This window comes from Lithobates pipiens, unplaced genomic scaffold (genome assembly GCF_037356315.1).
Source record: "Lithobates pipiens isolate NorthernLeopardFrog02 unplaced genomic scaffold, aLitPip1_a1.2 Scaffold_30, whole genome shotgun sequence".
Taxonomy (NCBI): Eukaryota; Metazoa; Chordata; class Amphibia; order Anura; family Ranidae; genus Lithobates; species Lithobates pipiens.
The window spans coordinates 38,454,282-38,469,849 of NW_027507791.1; the positions used below are offsets into that span (position 1 = coordinate 38,454,282).

The 15,568-nt window shown below is 46.1% G+C and overlaps 1 protein-coding gene across 1 annotated transcript in view; it reads left to right on the forward strand.

Moving 5' to 3' along the window:
• The first annotated feature begins 4,242 nt into the window (after positions 1-4,242).
• LOC143942165 (high affinity immunoglobulin gamma Fc receptor I-like) overlaps positions 4,243-15,568 on the forward strand; it is a 30,407-nt gene continuing 19,081 nt past the window's right edge. Inside the window, exons 1-3 of the mRNA XM_077463424.1 lie at positions 4,243-4,603; positions 4,687-4,956; positions 6,629-6,910. Of these exons, the coding sequence (XP_077319550.1) occupies positions 4,243-4,603; positions 4,687-4,956; positions 6,629-6,910 (913 nt within the window). The remainder of the gene's footprint in view (positions 4,604-4,686; positions 4,957-6,628; positions 6,911-15,568) is intronic.

Consider the following 15,568-nt stretch of genomic DNA (forward strand, 5'->3'; position numbering starts at 1 on the left):
AGTTTTATTTAACTGCAAATGAAATGCGTAGTAACCAAAGCACATTAAAATTACCCACATCAAATTTTGTACAGGACAAAACAGTTGATTTGAGACAAAAGATACTGATCAGAGTATACCACTCAACATGTTTCGCTCATCTGAGCTTCCTCAGGAGTTTTAGGTACAATGTGTGGTAAGCTAGAAACAATAAGAAGATATGGATAAGAGATACATAATGAATACCCATACAATGCTTTTTTGATATGTTATTCAACAAAAATGACACACACACACACACACATATATATATATATATATATATATATATATATATATATATATATATATATATATATATATATATATATATATATATATGAAAATTGCATGTGTATTCTTGATCGCCCCCAGTTGATTTGTGACAAAAGATACCAATCGGCGTATACCACTCAACATGTTTCGCTCATCTGAGCTTCCTCAGGAGTTTTAGGTACACTGTGTGGTAAGCTAGAAACAATAAGACAATAGTAATAGCAATAAGAAGATATGGATAAGATATACATAACGAATACACATACAATACTTTTTTGATATGTTATTCAACAAAAATGACACTCATATATATATATATATATATATATATATATATATATATATATATATGAAAATTATATGTGTATTCTTGATCGCCCCCAGTTAATTTGAGACAAAAGATACCAATCGGAGTATACCACTCAACATGTTTCGCTCATCTGAGCTTCCTCAGGAGTTTTAGGTACACTGTGTGGTAAGCTAGAAACAATAAGACAATAACAATAGCAATAAGAAGATATGGATAAGATATACATAACGAATACACATACAATGCTTTTTTGATATGTTATTCAACAAAAATGACACTCATAAATATATATATATATATATATATATATATATATATATATATATATATATATATATATATATATATATATATATATATATATTAAAAAAGTATATGTTTTCTTGATCTTGATTTGTGACAAAAGATACAAATCGGCATATACCACTCAACATGTTTCGCTCATCTGAGCTTCCTCAGGAGTTTTAGGTACACTAAGCTAGAAACAATAAGACTAGGGATGAGCCGAACACCCCCCGGTTCGGTTCTCACCAGAACTTTCGAACGGACCCCAAATTCGTACGAACGTTAAAACCCCATTGAAGTCTATGGGACTCGAACGTTCTAAATTAAAAGTGCTAATTTTAACGGCTAATATGCAAGATACTGTCCTAAAAAGGGTTTGGGGACCTGCCTCCTGCCTCAGGGGACATGGGTCAATGCAAAAAAAAGTTTTAAAAACGGCCGTTTTGGCGGGAGCACTGATTTTAATGACGATTAAAGTGAAAAAAAGTGAAATATTCCTTTAAATATCGTGCCTGGGTGGTGTCTGTAGTATGCCTGTGAAGTGCCACGTGTTTCCCGTGTTTAGAACAGTCCCTGCACAAAATGACATTTAACGGAAATAACGTCATTTAAAACTGCTTGCGGTTTTAATGTAATATCTGGTTCCTGCAATATGGTTGAAAATCATTCAGAAAAATGGCATGGGTAGCCCTCCCTGCCCATTACCAGCCCCTTTGGGTCTTGTACGCATATTAAGGGGAACCCCGTACCCATATTAAAAAAAGGAAATACGTGTGGCCCCCAGGCCCTATATACTCAGAACAGCAGTATACAGGCGGTGCAAACAAGACAGGGACTGTGTAGGTTTGTTGTGTTAAGTTGAATCCGTTTGTAATTTTCAACTGGTACATTTTTAAAGTGTAGCTCAATCTTCTACAACTGACTACAAGCTCTATTTAAAACGAGCAAGATAGTTAGCTATATAGGTGGATATAGCGGTGTATACTGCGTTCAGAGCACGCAGACAGCACGCACAATCTCCTAACACTGACTGAAAGCTCTTTTATAAAAGATAGATATATCGCTAGCTATATAGGTGAATATAGCGGTGTATACTGCGGTCAGGACACGCAGACAACAACCACAATGCCATCACAGTGCATTGTGGGCCGTGAGCGCCACACGAATTTGGCGCGAATGGCCCATAACGTTCGGAATTCGCCGAACGGGCAAGCAGCCGATGTTCGACTCGAACACGAAGCTCATCCCTAATTAAGACAATAACAATAAGAAGATATGGATAAGAATAACGAATACACGTACAATACTTTTCTGATATGTTATTCAACAAAAATGACACTATTATATATATATGAAAATTACATGTGTATTCGTTATGTATATCTTATCCATATCTTCTTATTGTTATTGTCTTATTGTTTCTAGCTTACCACACAGTGTACCCAAAACTCCTGAGGAAGCTCAGATGAGCGAAACATGTTGAGTGGTATGCTCCAATTGGTATCTTTTGTCTCGAATCAACTGTTTTTTCCTGTACAAAATTTAATGTGGATAATTTTAATGTGCTTTTGTTGCTACGCATTTCATTTGTAATTAAATAAAACTTTTTTATGGATATCTTTTGAATATCTATCTATTTCTCTTGTGGCACCTTAAAAGTTCTGGGGTTTGTCCTCTTTCTTGTCCTTTATGTATAGACCTGGGTGGTGTGTGTTTAATCTGCTTCCCGGCTTCAAGGTTGGCCCCCCTGGGCAAGCCGTCATAGCTGTACGCCGGGCACTTTAAGACCACCAGGTGGCGTGCGCCCGCCCACAGCGTGACGACTTAGCTGATGCACGTGCGCAGCTGTCACAATGTTTGTCAGGCACCCGCAATCGACCCCATGCAGGGACAGAATGTAAATAGACAGATCTCCGTTATGTCAGGGGTGAGGAGACTGATTAGTTGTTCCTAATGCTTAGGAACAACAATTGGTCTCCTCCCCCAGGCAGTCCCACCCCCTGCACAGTTAGAAACGCTCCATAGGACACACATTTAACCCCTTGATTGCCCCCTAGTGTAAAACCCCTTCCCTGCCAGTGATATTTATACAGTAATCAGTAGACATGTGCATTCGTTTTCGTCCGAATTCAATTTCGTCCAAATTTCTGGTATTTTCGTTATCGTTTTAACAAACGAAACGGCACTGATATTGTGCACCTCCTACCCAGAAGTGCAGGATCACATGCTAGCTACGTGAGAGTGACCGGAAAGCCGCTTTGCCACCGTACTCATACGTGAGGCGGCCAGCTAGTGGATAATCTTCAGGCCTAAAATTATTTTTTAAAAATGTGTGCGAAAAATACCAAAATGGCTCTGGCAGCATAGCGATTAAGGGGAGTACCGTATATACTCGAGTATAAGCCGAGATTTTCAGCCTCTTTTTTGAGGCTGAAAGTGCCCCCCTCGGCTTATACTCGAGTCATCGCTGTCTGCCCGCTCGATCAGCGTGTCGAGCAGACAGACAGCGGCCATTCTATAGTTCAAAAGCCGCGCCTCCGGCTCCGCCTTCGCCTGTGATAGGCGGAACACTGAATTTCCCAGCAGCCTGTGTTCCGCCTATCACGGACATCGTATCATCCTCGTACTACGGACGAGGATGATACGATGTACGTGATAGGCGGAACACAGGCTGCTGGGAAATTCAGTGTTCCGCCTATCACAGGCGAAGGCGGCGGCGCAGCTTTTGAATTTTACAATGGCCGCCGAGGCGCCGACGAAGAGGGCACGGGACGGAGGCAAGGCAAGGCACGGCACGGGACGGGACGGGACGGGACGGAGGCAAGGCACGGCGGCGAGGCACGGAGGCAAGGAGGCAAGGCACGGGACGGAGGCTCGGGACAAAGGCTCGGGACACAGGTAGGCTGGACACACACACACACACACACACACACACACACACACACACACACACACACACACACACACACACACACGGATGGATACACACACACACAGGGATGGATGGATGGATGGAGACACACACACACAGGGATGGATGGATGGATGGACACACACACACACAGGGATGGATGGACGGACACACAGGGATGGACGGACACACAGGGATGGACGGACACACAGGGATGGACGGACACACACACAGGGATGGACAGGCATGTCTTACCCTCGGCTTATACACGAGTCAATAAGTTTGCCAGTTTTTTTGGGGGTAAATTGGGGGCCTCGGCTTATATTCGGGTCGGCCTATACTCGAGTATATACGGTAGTTTTCATGGCAGCAAGCAGAGATTGAACAACATTTTGGAAACTTCCTGTGCCCGGGACTCCAAACATTCCCATTTCTATAGAGAATGTATTTTTCTCATACAAGATGTGTTCACCTCTCTATGTTTTGCTGCACACTGTGCTCTCTATGTGTTCTGTGTGATCTCTTTTCTTCTATAGGAGGGGCCATCAAACCTGTGGTGACCTTCACACCCAACTGGGGGAATATATTATACTATGACAATGTGACTCTAACATGTGATGTGCCGTCTACTGTACCAGAGGAGCCCCGGACCTATCACTGGTACAGAAACCAGACAAAGATAGAAGGAGATCAACAGAACCTTCATATCATTGGATCTTCAGTAGGATGGGACAGAGGAGATTACCAGTGCCAGACCATCGGTGGTGATATCAGTGATCCCGTCTTCCTAAATGTTACAATAAGTGAGTCGTCCATCTCATCTCCATCATTACAGATTGTTGGGTGTGAATAGAACAACCTAAAGTATCATTTTATTACATTTCAGATTTTGTCATCCTGCAGAGACCTCCATCTGCCATCTATGAAGGAGACCCCCTGACTCTGAGATGTCATCATGCAAGAGATTTTAATGCAATAAACACAAAATTCTACAAGGATGATCAGGAGATGAAATCATCAGAATACGACTCCACATTCCATATTCCTAATATAACGAGGAGTCAGTCTGGACGGTACAAATGTACTAAACGAATACACCGCAATGATCGTACATATGTGACAGAGCGCTCAGATGAATCCTTTATCTCTGTGAAAGGTAAATTAAAGTCCATAAGCTCTAAAGAGACTACAGTATGTTGAGAAGAGGACGGCCGCCCCCTCCAATATAATGCCTTTACTGACAAAGCTTAGTCCATACACCAATCAGAGACACAGGTCCAGAGGATATCTGACATGTTTCGCACTGTTAATGGCGTTTAATCGTAGCTATGATTTACCACTTCAGCCCCGGAAGATTTGGCTGCTGAATGACCAGGCCATTTTTTTGCAATTCGGCACATGCGCCGCTTTATCTGACAATTGCGCGGTCGTGCGTCGTGGCACCCAAACAAAATTGACGTCCTTTTTTTCCCACAAATAGAGTTTTCCTTTGATGGTATTTGATCACCTCTATGGTTTTTATTTTTTGCTCTATAAACAAAAAAAGAGCAAAAATTTTGAAAAAAAAAACACAATATTTTTTACTTTTTACTATAATAAATATATATAATAAATAAATAAAAAGCAAAATTTTTCCTCAGTTTAGGCCTATATACGTATTTTTCTACATATTTCTGGTAATAAAAATAGTAATAAGCGTATGCTGATTGGTTTGCGCAAAAGTTATAGCGTTTACAAAATAGGGGATAGATTTATAGCATTTTTATTATTTATTTTTACTAGTAATGGCAGCTATCTGCGATTTTTATCATGACTGCGATATTATAGTGGACACATAGGACACGTTTGGCGCATTTTTGGGACCATTGGCATTTATACAGCGATCAGTGCTATAAAAATGCACTGCTTACTGTAAAAATTTCACTGGCAGGGAAGGGGTTAACACTAGGGGGGCGATCAAGGGGTTAACGGTGTTCCCTAGTGTGTGTTTCTAACTGTAGGGAGAGGGAACTGACAAGAGCGGATAGCAGATCGTGGTTCCCAGCTAACAGGAACTCACAATCTGTCTCTCTTCACAGAACAGAACAGGGATTTGTGTGTTTACACACACACGTCCCTGTTCTGCCTCTTAAGCTGGCGATCGCTCGTGGCCGGCGGTCATTGGCCACGAGCATCGGCACCCCCGCTGTGTTGCTATCCCGATCCCGCGAGCCGACATAAAGCTACGACGACTCGTGAGATCGTGCCGACCTGCAGCCTTATAATGACGGCGGCTGGTCAGCAAGCGGTTACTTGCCATTAACGGTCCCGATGGCCACGAGCATCGGCACCCCTGCTGTGTGCTATCTCGATCCCACAAGTCGTAGCTATACGTCGGCTTGAGGGATCAGGATAGCAACACAGCGGGGGTGTCAATGCTCATTGCCGGCGGTCATCGCGACCTGCCGCAGTTGGGAAGGGGTTAAGCGCCATGAACAGTAGCGATGAACACCGGGCCACGAGCATCGGCACCCCCGCTGTGTTGCTATCCCGATCCCGTGAGCCGACGTATAGCTACGACGACTTGCGGGATCGTGCCGACCTGCTGCAGTATAATGACAGTGGCTGGTCGACAAGCGGTTAACCACCATTAACGGTGCGAAACGCATCAACTATCATCTGGACCTGTGTCTCTGATTGGTGTATGGACTAAGCTTTGTCAATAAAGGCATTATATTGGAGTGCGGCCGTCCTCTTCTCATTTTTGTATCTGACTTTGCTGAGACTTTTATCAAGTGGACAGAAAACCGACTCCAGGAATGGGTCATTGTCATGAATTTCTCTTCCAGAGCTCTTCTCCCATCCGGAAATAAAAAAAAACGCTTATTGGGTAATAGAAGGAGAGGAGATGACGGTGAGATGTGACACCAGACTGGATTCACTTAGAGGCGACACAGAGCTGCACTTTGCCTTCTACAGAGATGGATGGACTGTGCAGGGATATAATGTATCTGATACATACAGAGAACGCTCAGCTCGGCTGGAGGATTCTGGGAAATTTACCTGTGAAGTGAGGACGGCGTCCGACACTGTGAGGAAGATGAGTGACGAGCTCTATATCCATATATACAGTAAGTGTTTAAAAACTGCTTCTATCATCGGCGTGCTTTTAAAAAAGATAATCCCCTCAAAAAGCCATCTTATTTTAGTTTTGCCACATCTGCACACCTACCTGGCAAAAAATGGCAAACGCAATGAGGTTCCAAGGGGATATGTAGATAACCACCGTAAGGGCAGCTCCAACTACTCACCCAGTGTGCTACTGTCAGGTCACCTTGAGGCCAGGTGACAGATGCACCCCGTAGGGATTAGGAGTGCACCACAAGGTTGTGGACCCTACAGCTGACTGCTGCGGATGGGGGTCAAGGTGACAGGAAGGCAGGGCCGCCAGTACACCAAGATGGATCCAACCGGGGTTAGAGTGTAAGATTCCCTGGGGCGCGGAGTCTAAGAGCCAGCAGGTGTTCACCAGAGCCTCGAGTGGTGAGGATGGACTTGACTGCAACTGGCTCCAGGTCGCGACCCCCAGGGTCCCCCAGCTCACACCCACAGTAGGCAACAGGAGGATAGGGATGGTGAGGGACAAAGCCAAGGTCGGGGCCACAAGCAGATGAGAATACTCAGGGACACGCCAAAAGGTCAGGATCACAGGCAAACAGGGATAGTCAAGGACACGCCAAAGTCGGTAACGGAATAACAGCAGAGCACACGGCAGGAAACAGGAAGCTAACACACAAAGGTTGATCAGCAGGGTTGGCTAGCAGTGCACAGGTTAATATAGAGTTCTCTGATAGGAGCTAGGGTGGAGCCATGCCAGAGGATGGATTATAAAAGCAGTCAGGTGAGGGTCGGCTGGTCTCTAGAAACGAACACATGGAGACAGGTAAGCAGACTAACTCTATTGCATAACCATGACAGCTACTAGCGTCAGAGTAGGTAAAACAAATTCTGACTCAAGTCTAAACCTTGTGAGTCCTAATCTGGGTCAGGGTTATTAGAGTTCAGGGCTGGCTGACTCATGCAGACAAGTCTCTGGTGCCTCTGTCTGGGTCTGGAAGTTTGGAGAAACTTCTAGAGCCTAGTGGGTGGAGGCCAGGAGGATTAATTTGCATACTTAGGGGAGCTTGACCAATCCCTGGATGGTGGGCCTGGCAAGGTGGTTGCACAAGTCCTTAATTATTGGATGAGTCATGCTGGCAGGAGAGTTGGGTGGAAGATGGAGAAGCAGTGCTAAGGGGATGGTCGTTTGCCCTCAAGGGACCCCGGCTGGGGAGGGGCTCTACCTCAGGCTGATGCTCAGGTGGTGGCCTGAAAGGATCCTACCATGAGAGAAGTTGGAAGGAGGCTTTCCTGATAGGCAGCTGGAGTAAGGAGAGGACAGTGTGAGTACTACAGAACTGTGCAGGGACTTACACGCAGAAGGTCTCTCTGAAAGATAGTGGTGTCATTAAATCTTCCCTAACTTGCCCTCTGAGATTGATCCAAATTTATTTGCCCAGTGCTACTACTACCTTCATAAATTGCCTATGCTTCTGGGCCCCATGGCAGTTTAATTCTAGTACAAATATTTATATATACTATACCGTTTACAATTTATATGAACATTACTTTATTTCCTTGTACTTCACAATTTTGCCTTTCTTATGACATCTATACAATGTTGTAATTCTTCTTCTATACTTAAACATTAAAAAAAAAATGATAAAAAAATAAATAAATTACATGGCCAGTAGTGATGGCTGAACGGTTCGCCCGGCGGTCGTTTCGTGGCGAATTTCGGCTGTTCGCGGTCCGCCCGTTCGTGTTTTTACTGTGTAAAAGAACTTTGACCTGATGACACATCCATCATGGGGTACAGGACAGCCAATTGAGACATTACAGCACATGGACACTTGGACATTCCCCCTAACCTATAAATACACCCGATCCGGCGGCCATTTTACATTCTTTCTTCTGTCACTATAGGGAAAGGTTGCTGTGTGGAGTAGGGAGAGATAAATCGCTAGCTATTTGGTACACAAAAGTTCTTTTCAGGACTGGTATAGGTGTTAGGTGTATATAGGTTTGCTGTGCTACTGATTGTTGCAGCAGCCTGAGTGTCTTTTGTCAGTTTAGAGAAAGGAACAGGGCGCTGTGTGCTGCTGTAGGGACAGCCAGATTAGTCATCATCATTAGCTGTTACTATCAGGTCCACAAAAGTGCTATTCCAGTAACCAGTTATTGTTCCAGCAGCCTCTGTTTTGCCAGTTTATATAGGGACAGACAGGAAGCAGTGTGTCAGGCAGTGAGGGTCAGTTTAACCACTTCCCGACCAGCGCACGACGATGTACGTCGACAGAATGGCACGGGCAGGCATATTGGCATACAGGTACGTCCAATATTCGATGCCGTCCTGCCATCTGGTCGGGACCCCCGTGAGTCCGGTCGCGGGACCCGCGGACTCCCCGCGATCGTCTCACGGAGCGGCCGAATGGAGGAAACAACATTTTTCCATTCTGCCTAGCAACTAGTGACGCTGATCTCTGCTCCATGTGATTGGAGCAGAGATCAGTGTACACTAAATGAAAGCCCAACCCCCCCACAGTTAGTAACACACCCCTAGGAACACTTAACCCCTACACTGCCACCCACTGGTTAACCCTTTTACTGCCAGTGTCATTTACACAGGAATCGCTGCATTTATATAGCAGTGATTACTGTATAAATGACAATGGTCCCAAAAATGTGTCAAAAATGTCCGATGGGTCCCCCACAATGTCGCAGTCACAATAAAAATCGCAGATCGCCGCCATTACTAGTAAAAAAAAATAATAAAAAATTATTAATAAAAATGCTATAAAACTATCCCTATTTTGTAAACGCTATAACTTTTGCGCAAACCAATCAATAATCGCTTATTGCGATTTTTTTACCAAAAATATGTAGAAGAATACGTATCGGCCTAAACTGAGGGAAAAAAATGTTTTTTTATATATTTTTGGGGGATATTTATTATAACAAAAAGTAAAAAATAATGTGTTTTTTTCAAAATTGTCGCTCTATTTTTGTTTATAGCGCAAAAAATAAAAACCGCAGGGGTGATCAAATACCACCAAAAGAAAGCTCTATTTGTGGGAAAAAAAGGACGTCAATTTTGTTTGGGAGCCACGTCGCACGACCGCGCAATTGTCAGTTAAAGCGACGCAGTGCCGAATCGCAAAAAGTGGTCTGGTCTTTGACCAGCAAATTGGTCCGGTCTGCAAGTGGTTAAACAGTAGCTGTTACTATTAGTTCCACAAAGGTTCTTTTCAGGACTGGTATCAGTGGTACGGTAATAGGCTTGTACACGTATAATATTCTTTCTTCCAAATATAGAAAGAATATTATACTTGACTGCTGCCCTTCTGCTGCAGTCTGCTAATCATTCACAACTCACTTGTTCCACAAAGCTCTTTATCAGGACTGGTAACTTGGTCTGTCTAGGGTGCTACAGTACATAGGGTTGAGTGAGGTACAGTCTGCTATTCTATAAGGACTGGTATTGGTCCACAGTACTTAGGGTCGAGGTGCACTACTGCTGACTGCTGCCCTATACTGCAGCAGTCCTTCATTGGTATAGGGACTGGCGTACAGTCTGCTAATCACTCACACACAACCTACTTGGTCCACAAAAGTCCTTATAAGGACTGGTATCTTGGTCTAGGGTGCTACAGTACATAGGGTTGAGTTAGGTACAGTCTGCTATTCTATAAGGACTGGTATCGGTCCACAGTACATAGGGTTGAGGTGCACTACTGCTGACCGCTGCCCTATACTGCAGCAGTCCTTCATTGATATAGGGACTGGCGCACAGTCTGCTAATCACTCACACACAACCTACTTGGTCCACAAAAGTCCTTATAAGGACTGGTATCTTGGTCTAGGGTGCTACAGTACATAGGGTTGAGTGAGGTACAGTCTGCTATTCTATAAGGACTGGTATCGGTCCACAGTACATAGGGTTGAGGTGCACTACTGCTGACCGCTGCCCTATACTGCAGCAGTCCTTCATTGGTATAGGGACTGACATACAGTCTGCTAATCACTCACACACAACCTACTTGGTCCACAAAAGTCCTTATAAGGACTGGTAACTTGGTCTAGGGTGCTACAGTACATAGGGTTGAGTGAGGTACAGTCTGCTATTCTATAAGGACTGGTATCGGTCCACAGTACATAGGGTTGAGGTGCACTACTGCTGACCGCTGCCCTATACTGCAGCAGTCCTTCATTGGTATAGGGACTGACGTACAGTCTGCTAATCACTCACACACAACCTACTTGGTCCACAAAAGTCCTTATAAGGACTGGTAACTTGGTCTAGGGTGCTACAGTACATAGGGTTGAGTTAGGTACAGTCTGCTATTCTATAAGGACTGGTATCGGTCCACAGTACATAGGGTTGAGGTGCACTACTGCTGACCGCTGTCCTATACTGCAGCAGTCCTTCATTGATATAGGGACTGGCGCACAGTCTGCTAATCACTCACACACAACCTACTTGGTCCACAAAAGTCCTTATAAGGACTGGTATCTTGGTCTAGGGTGCTACAGTACATAGGGTTGAGTGAGGTACAGTCTGCTATTCTATAAGGACTGGTATCGGTCCACAGTACATAGGGTTGAGGTGCACTACTGCTGACCGCTGCCCTATACTGCAGCAGTCCTTCATTGGTATAGGGACTGACGTACAGTCTGCTAATCACTCACACACAACCTACTTGGTCCACAAAAGTCCTTATAAGGACTGGTAACTTGGTCTAGGGTGCTACAGTACATAGGGTTGAGTGAGGTACAGTCTGCTATTCTATAAGGACTGGTATCGGTCCACAGTACATAGGGTTGAGGTGCACTACTGCTGACCGCTGCCCTATACTGCAGCAGTCCTTCATTGGTATAGGGACTGACATACAGTCTGCTAATCACTCACACACAACCTACTTGGTCCACAAAAGTCCTTATAAGGACTGGTAACTTGGTCTAGGGTGCTACAGTACATAGGGTTGAGTGAGGTACAGTCTGCTATTCTATAAGGACTGGTATCGGTCCACAGTACATAGGGTTGAGGTGCACTACTGCTGACCGCTGCCCTATACTGCAGCAGTCCTTCATTGGTATAGGGACTGACGTACAGTCTGCTAATCACTCACACACAACCTACTTGGTCCACAAAAGTCCTTATAAGGACTGGTAACTTGGTCTAGGGTGCTACAGTACATAGGGTTGAGTTAGGTACAGTCTGCTATTCTATAAGGACTGGTATCGGTCCACAGTACATAGGGTTGAGGTGCACTACTGCTGACCGCTGTCCTATACTGCAGCAGTCCTTCATTGATATAGGGACTGGCGCACAGTCTGCTAATCACTCACACACAACCTACTTGGTCCACAAAAGTCCTTATAAGGACTGGTATCTTGGTCTAGGGTGCTACAGTACATAGGGTTGAGTGAGGTACAGTCTGCTATTCTATAAGGACTGGTATCGGTCCACAGTACATAGGGTTGAGGTGCACTACTGCTGACCGCTGCCCTATACTGCAGCAGTCCTTCATTGGTATAGGGACTGACGTACAGTCTGCTAATCACTCACACACAACCTACTTGGTCCACAAAAGTCCTTATAAGGACTGGTAACTTGGTCTAGGGTGCTACAGTACATAGGGTTGAGTGAGGTACAGTCTGCTATTCTATAAGGACTGGTATCGGTCCACAGTACATAGGGTTGAGGTGCACTACTGCTGACCGCTGCCCTATACTGCAGCAGTCCTTCATTGGTATAGGGACTGACATACAGTCTGCTAATCACTCACACACAACCTACTTGGTCCACAAAAGTCCTTATAAGGACTGGTAACTTGGTCTAGGGTGCTACAGTACATAGGGTTGAGTGAGGTACAGTCTGCTATTCTATAAGGACTGGTATCGGTCCACAGTACATAGGGTCGAGGTGCACTACTGCTGACCGCTGCCCTATACTGCAGCAGTCCTTCATTGGCATAGGGACTGAGAGCTTTGTCACAGGGTCATTTAAAAAATGACAAGCAGTGGAAGAGGCAGGCCCTTCCGCAGGGGTGGTAGGGGTAGGGCAGGAGCAACAGGCTTGAGCCAAAGTGGGAAGTTGCAGAAGGTGCGTTCAATTACTTTAAAGGACGCACCAGACTTGTTTGAATGGCTCGCTCAGCCTTACTCTTCTGCACCCTCCTCATCCTCTCGATCTGCACCCTCTTCTTCACTCTCTGCTATGTGCACCCCCAAAGACACTACCACCAACAAAACCACCACCACCATATACCTTCCGCTTGAGTCACAGGAATTATTTTCCGATCCATATCAAGAGGACATTTCTGATGAGCAGCCATTCTTGGTATTGGATCAGGAAGAGGAGGTAGCAACAACCGCTACTCAGCAGTCTGACGACAGTACCCAGATCAGCCCAAGGAGGAGGTTGGTCCCCGGTGTTGCTGCCTACTCCGAGATCTCTACTTATAGCGGTGGGGAAGGTGACGTTGATGATGACGTGTCTAGTGATGTCACGTGTGTACCAACAAGAGAGGAAGAGGAGGGGAGTTCAGAGGGAGATATGGACCAGCAGATAGGGAGGAGAAGCAGGAATAACTTACATTGCACAGGAGGGACAAAGCAGACTGCAAATGTATCCGTAGCGAGTCATCGACCATGTATGGTCACATCTGGCGCTCCCAGGACACCGGCACATGGCTCCGGATGTGTGGGCTTGTTTTAACGTGTCCGCTGCTGACAATAGCGTTGCCATCTGCAATCTTTGCAGTCAACGCATTAGTCGCGGTAAGCCCAACACTCACCTAGGGACAACCGCCTTAAGAAGGCACATGGGCAGCCATCACCGAGCCGAGTGGGAGCAACGGAACACACAAAGCCACACTGCAGGCTCTCACCGTCCAGCCTCGTCTTCTACTTCTCCTTCTCCTCTCTCCTCACAATTGTCCTCCACTCCACCTTCCATCACGCCAAGCTCAGGTTTTTCTGCAAAAAGGCAGGCTTCCGTGGGCCTAATGTTCGAGCGTAAAAAATTATGACGCCGGATAACCCTCTTGCCCAACGGTTGACGGCTGGCTTGTCAGAACTCATAGCCCGCCAACTACTGCCATATAAACTGGTGGACTCGGAGGCCTTTCGCAAATTTGTGGCCATTGGAACACGACAATGGAAGGTCCCAGGAAGGAAGTATTTCTCACAGAAGGGCATCCCAGAGCTATATGGCCATGTTCAGCGGCAAGTGAATGTATCTCTGGCACACAGTGTCGGTGCCAAGATACATCTGACCACAGACACGTGGTCTAGCAAACACGGGCAGGGAAGGTATATCACTTTTACTGCCCACTGGGTGAACCTTCTGACGGCCGTCAAGCATGTAACCCGTGGCACCCGTGTAGATTTGGTTTTACCGCCACGGATTGCATGCAGGCCTGACTCTTCTTCTCCTCCTCCTCCTACTCCATCCTCCTCCCTCTGCTCCTCAGCTGACTCCTCCTTTTCCGCTGCTAGCGTCTCTTCCGCTGCGCCGCCCAAGCTCCCCAGAACCTATTCCACATGCCAGGTGAGACGCTGCCATGCCGTGCTGTGTCTGTTGTGCCTGGAAGCCAAGAGCCACACTGGCCCGGCACTCCTTTCAGCTTTGTGTTCACAGGCAGATCAGTGGCTAACACCGCTCAATTTGACAGTTGGAAAAGTGGTGTGTGACAACGGTGCCAATCTGCTTAGCGCATTGAAACAGGGCAAAATCACGCACGTGCCATGCATGGCACACGTCTTAAACTTGGTCGTGCAGCGATTCCTTGTCAAATACCCTGGGGTCCAGGACATCTTGCGGCAGGCAATCTCAGCCCATTTCAGAAGATCTTACACGGCCATGGCTCGACTTGCTGACATTCAGTGGCAATACAATCTGCCGGTCAGACGTCTTATTTGCGATTGCCCGACGCGATGGAACTCAACCTTCTATATGCTTGATAGGCTGCTCCAGCAGAAACGTGCAGTTAACGTCTACCTGTATGAACTCTGCGGCAGAACCGGTTCTGGGGAGCTGGGGTTTTTTTCACCGCGCCAGTGGCTGCTAATGCGCGACGCATACAGACTTCTGCGGCCATTTGAGGAGATCACCAAACTGGTCAGTCGCAGCCATGGCGCCATTAGTGACATGGTACATTATGCCTTCTTTATGGAGCGTGCATTGCGTCGTGTCATTGATCAAGCTGTGGAGGAGCAGGAGCGGGAAGATGAGGAAGTCGCAATGCTGGATGAATTCCCAGGGGGGGCTACTCTATCTGAGACAAGTCAACAACAGGAGTCTGAAGAGGAATCAGAGGAGGATGGTGCCGGGGCGGATGAGAAGGAGCAAAAAGAGCATGCTTTAAACCTTTCTGGGATGCCTGTTGTGCGTGGATGGGGAGAGGAGAATGAAGACGAGGATGACATTATCCTGGATGATGAGCAGGAGCCAGGCCACCACACCGCTTCCAGTTTAGTGCAAATGGGGGCATTTATGCTCCAGTGTTTTAATAGGGACCCCCGTATAAAAAGCATAAGGGTCAAGGACCAGTACTGGGTGGCAACGTACTTAGACCCCCGGGACAAACACAAAATGGCGGAAATGTTACCGCCGTCGCAGAGGGCTGTCAGAATGCAGCACTTCCAGGCCTTGCTTCGAGAAATGCTGCATTCTGCTTTTGCGT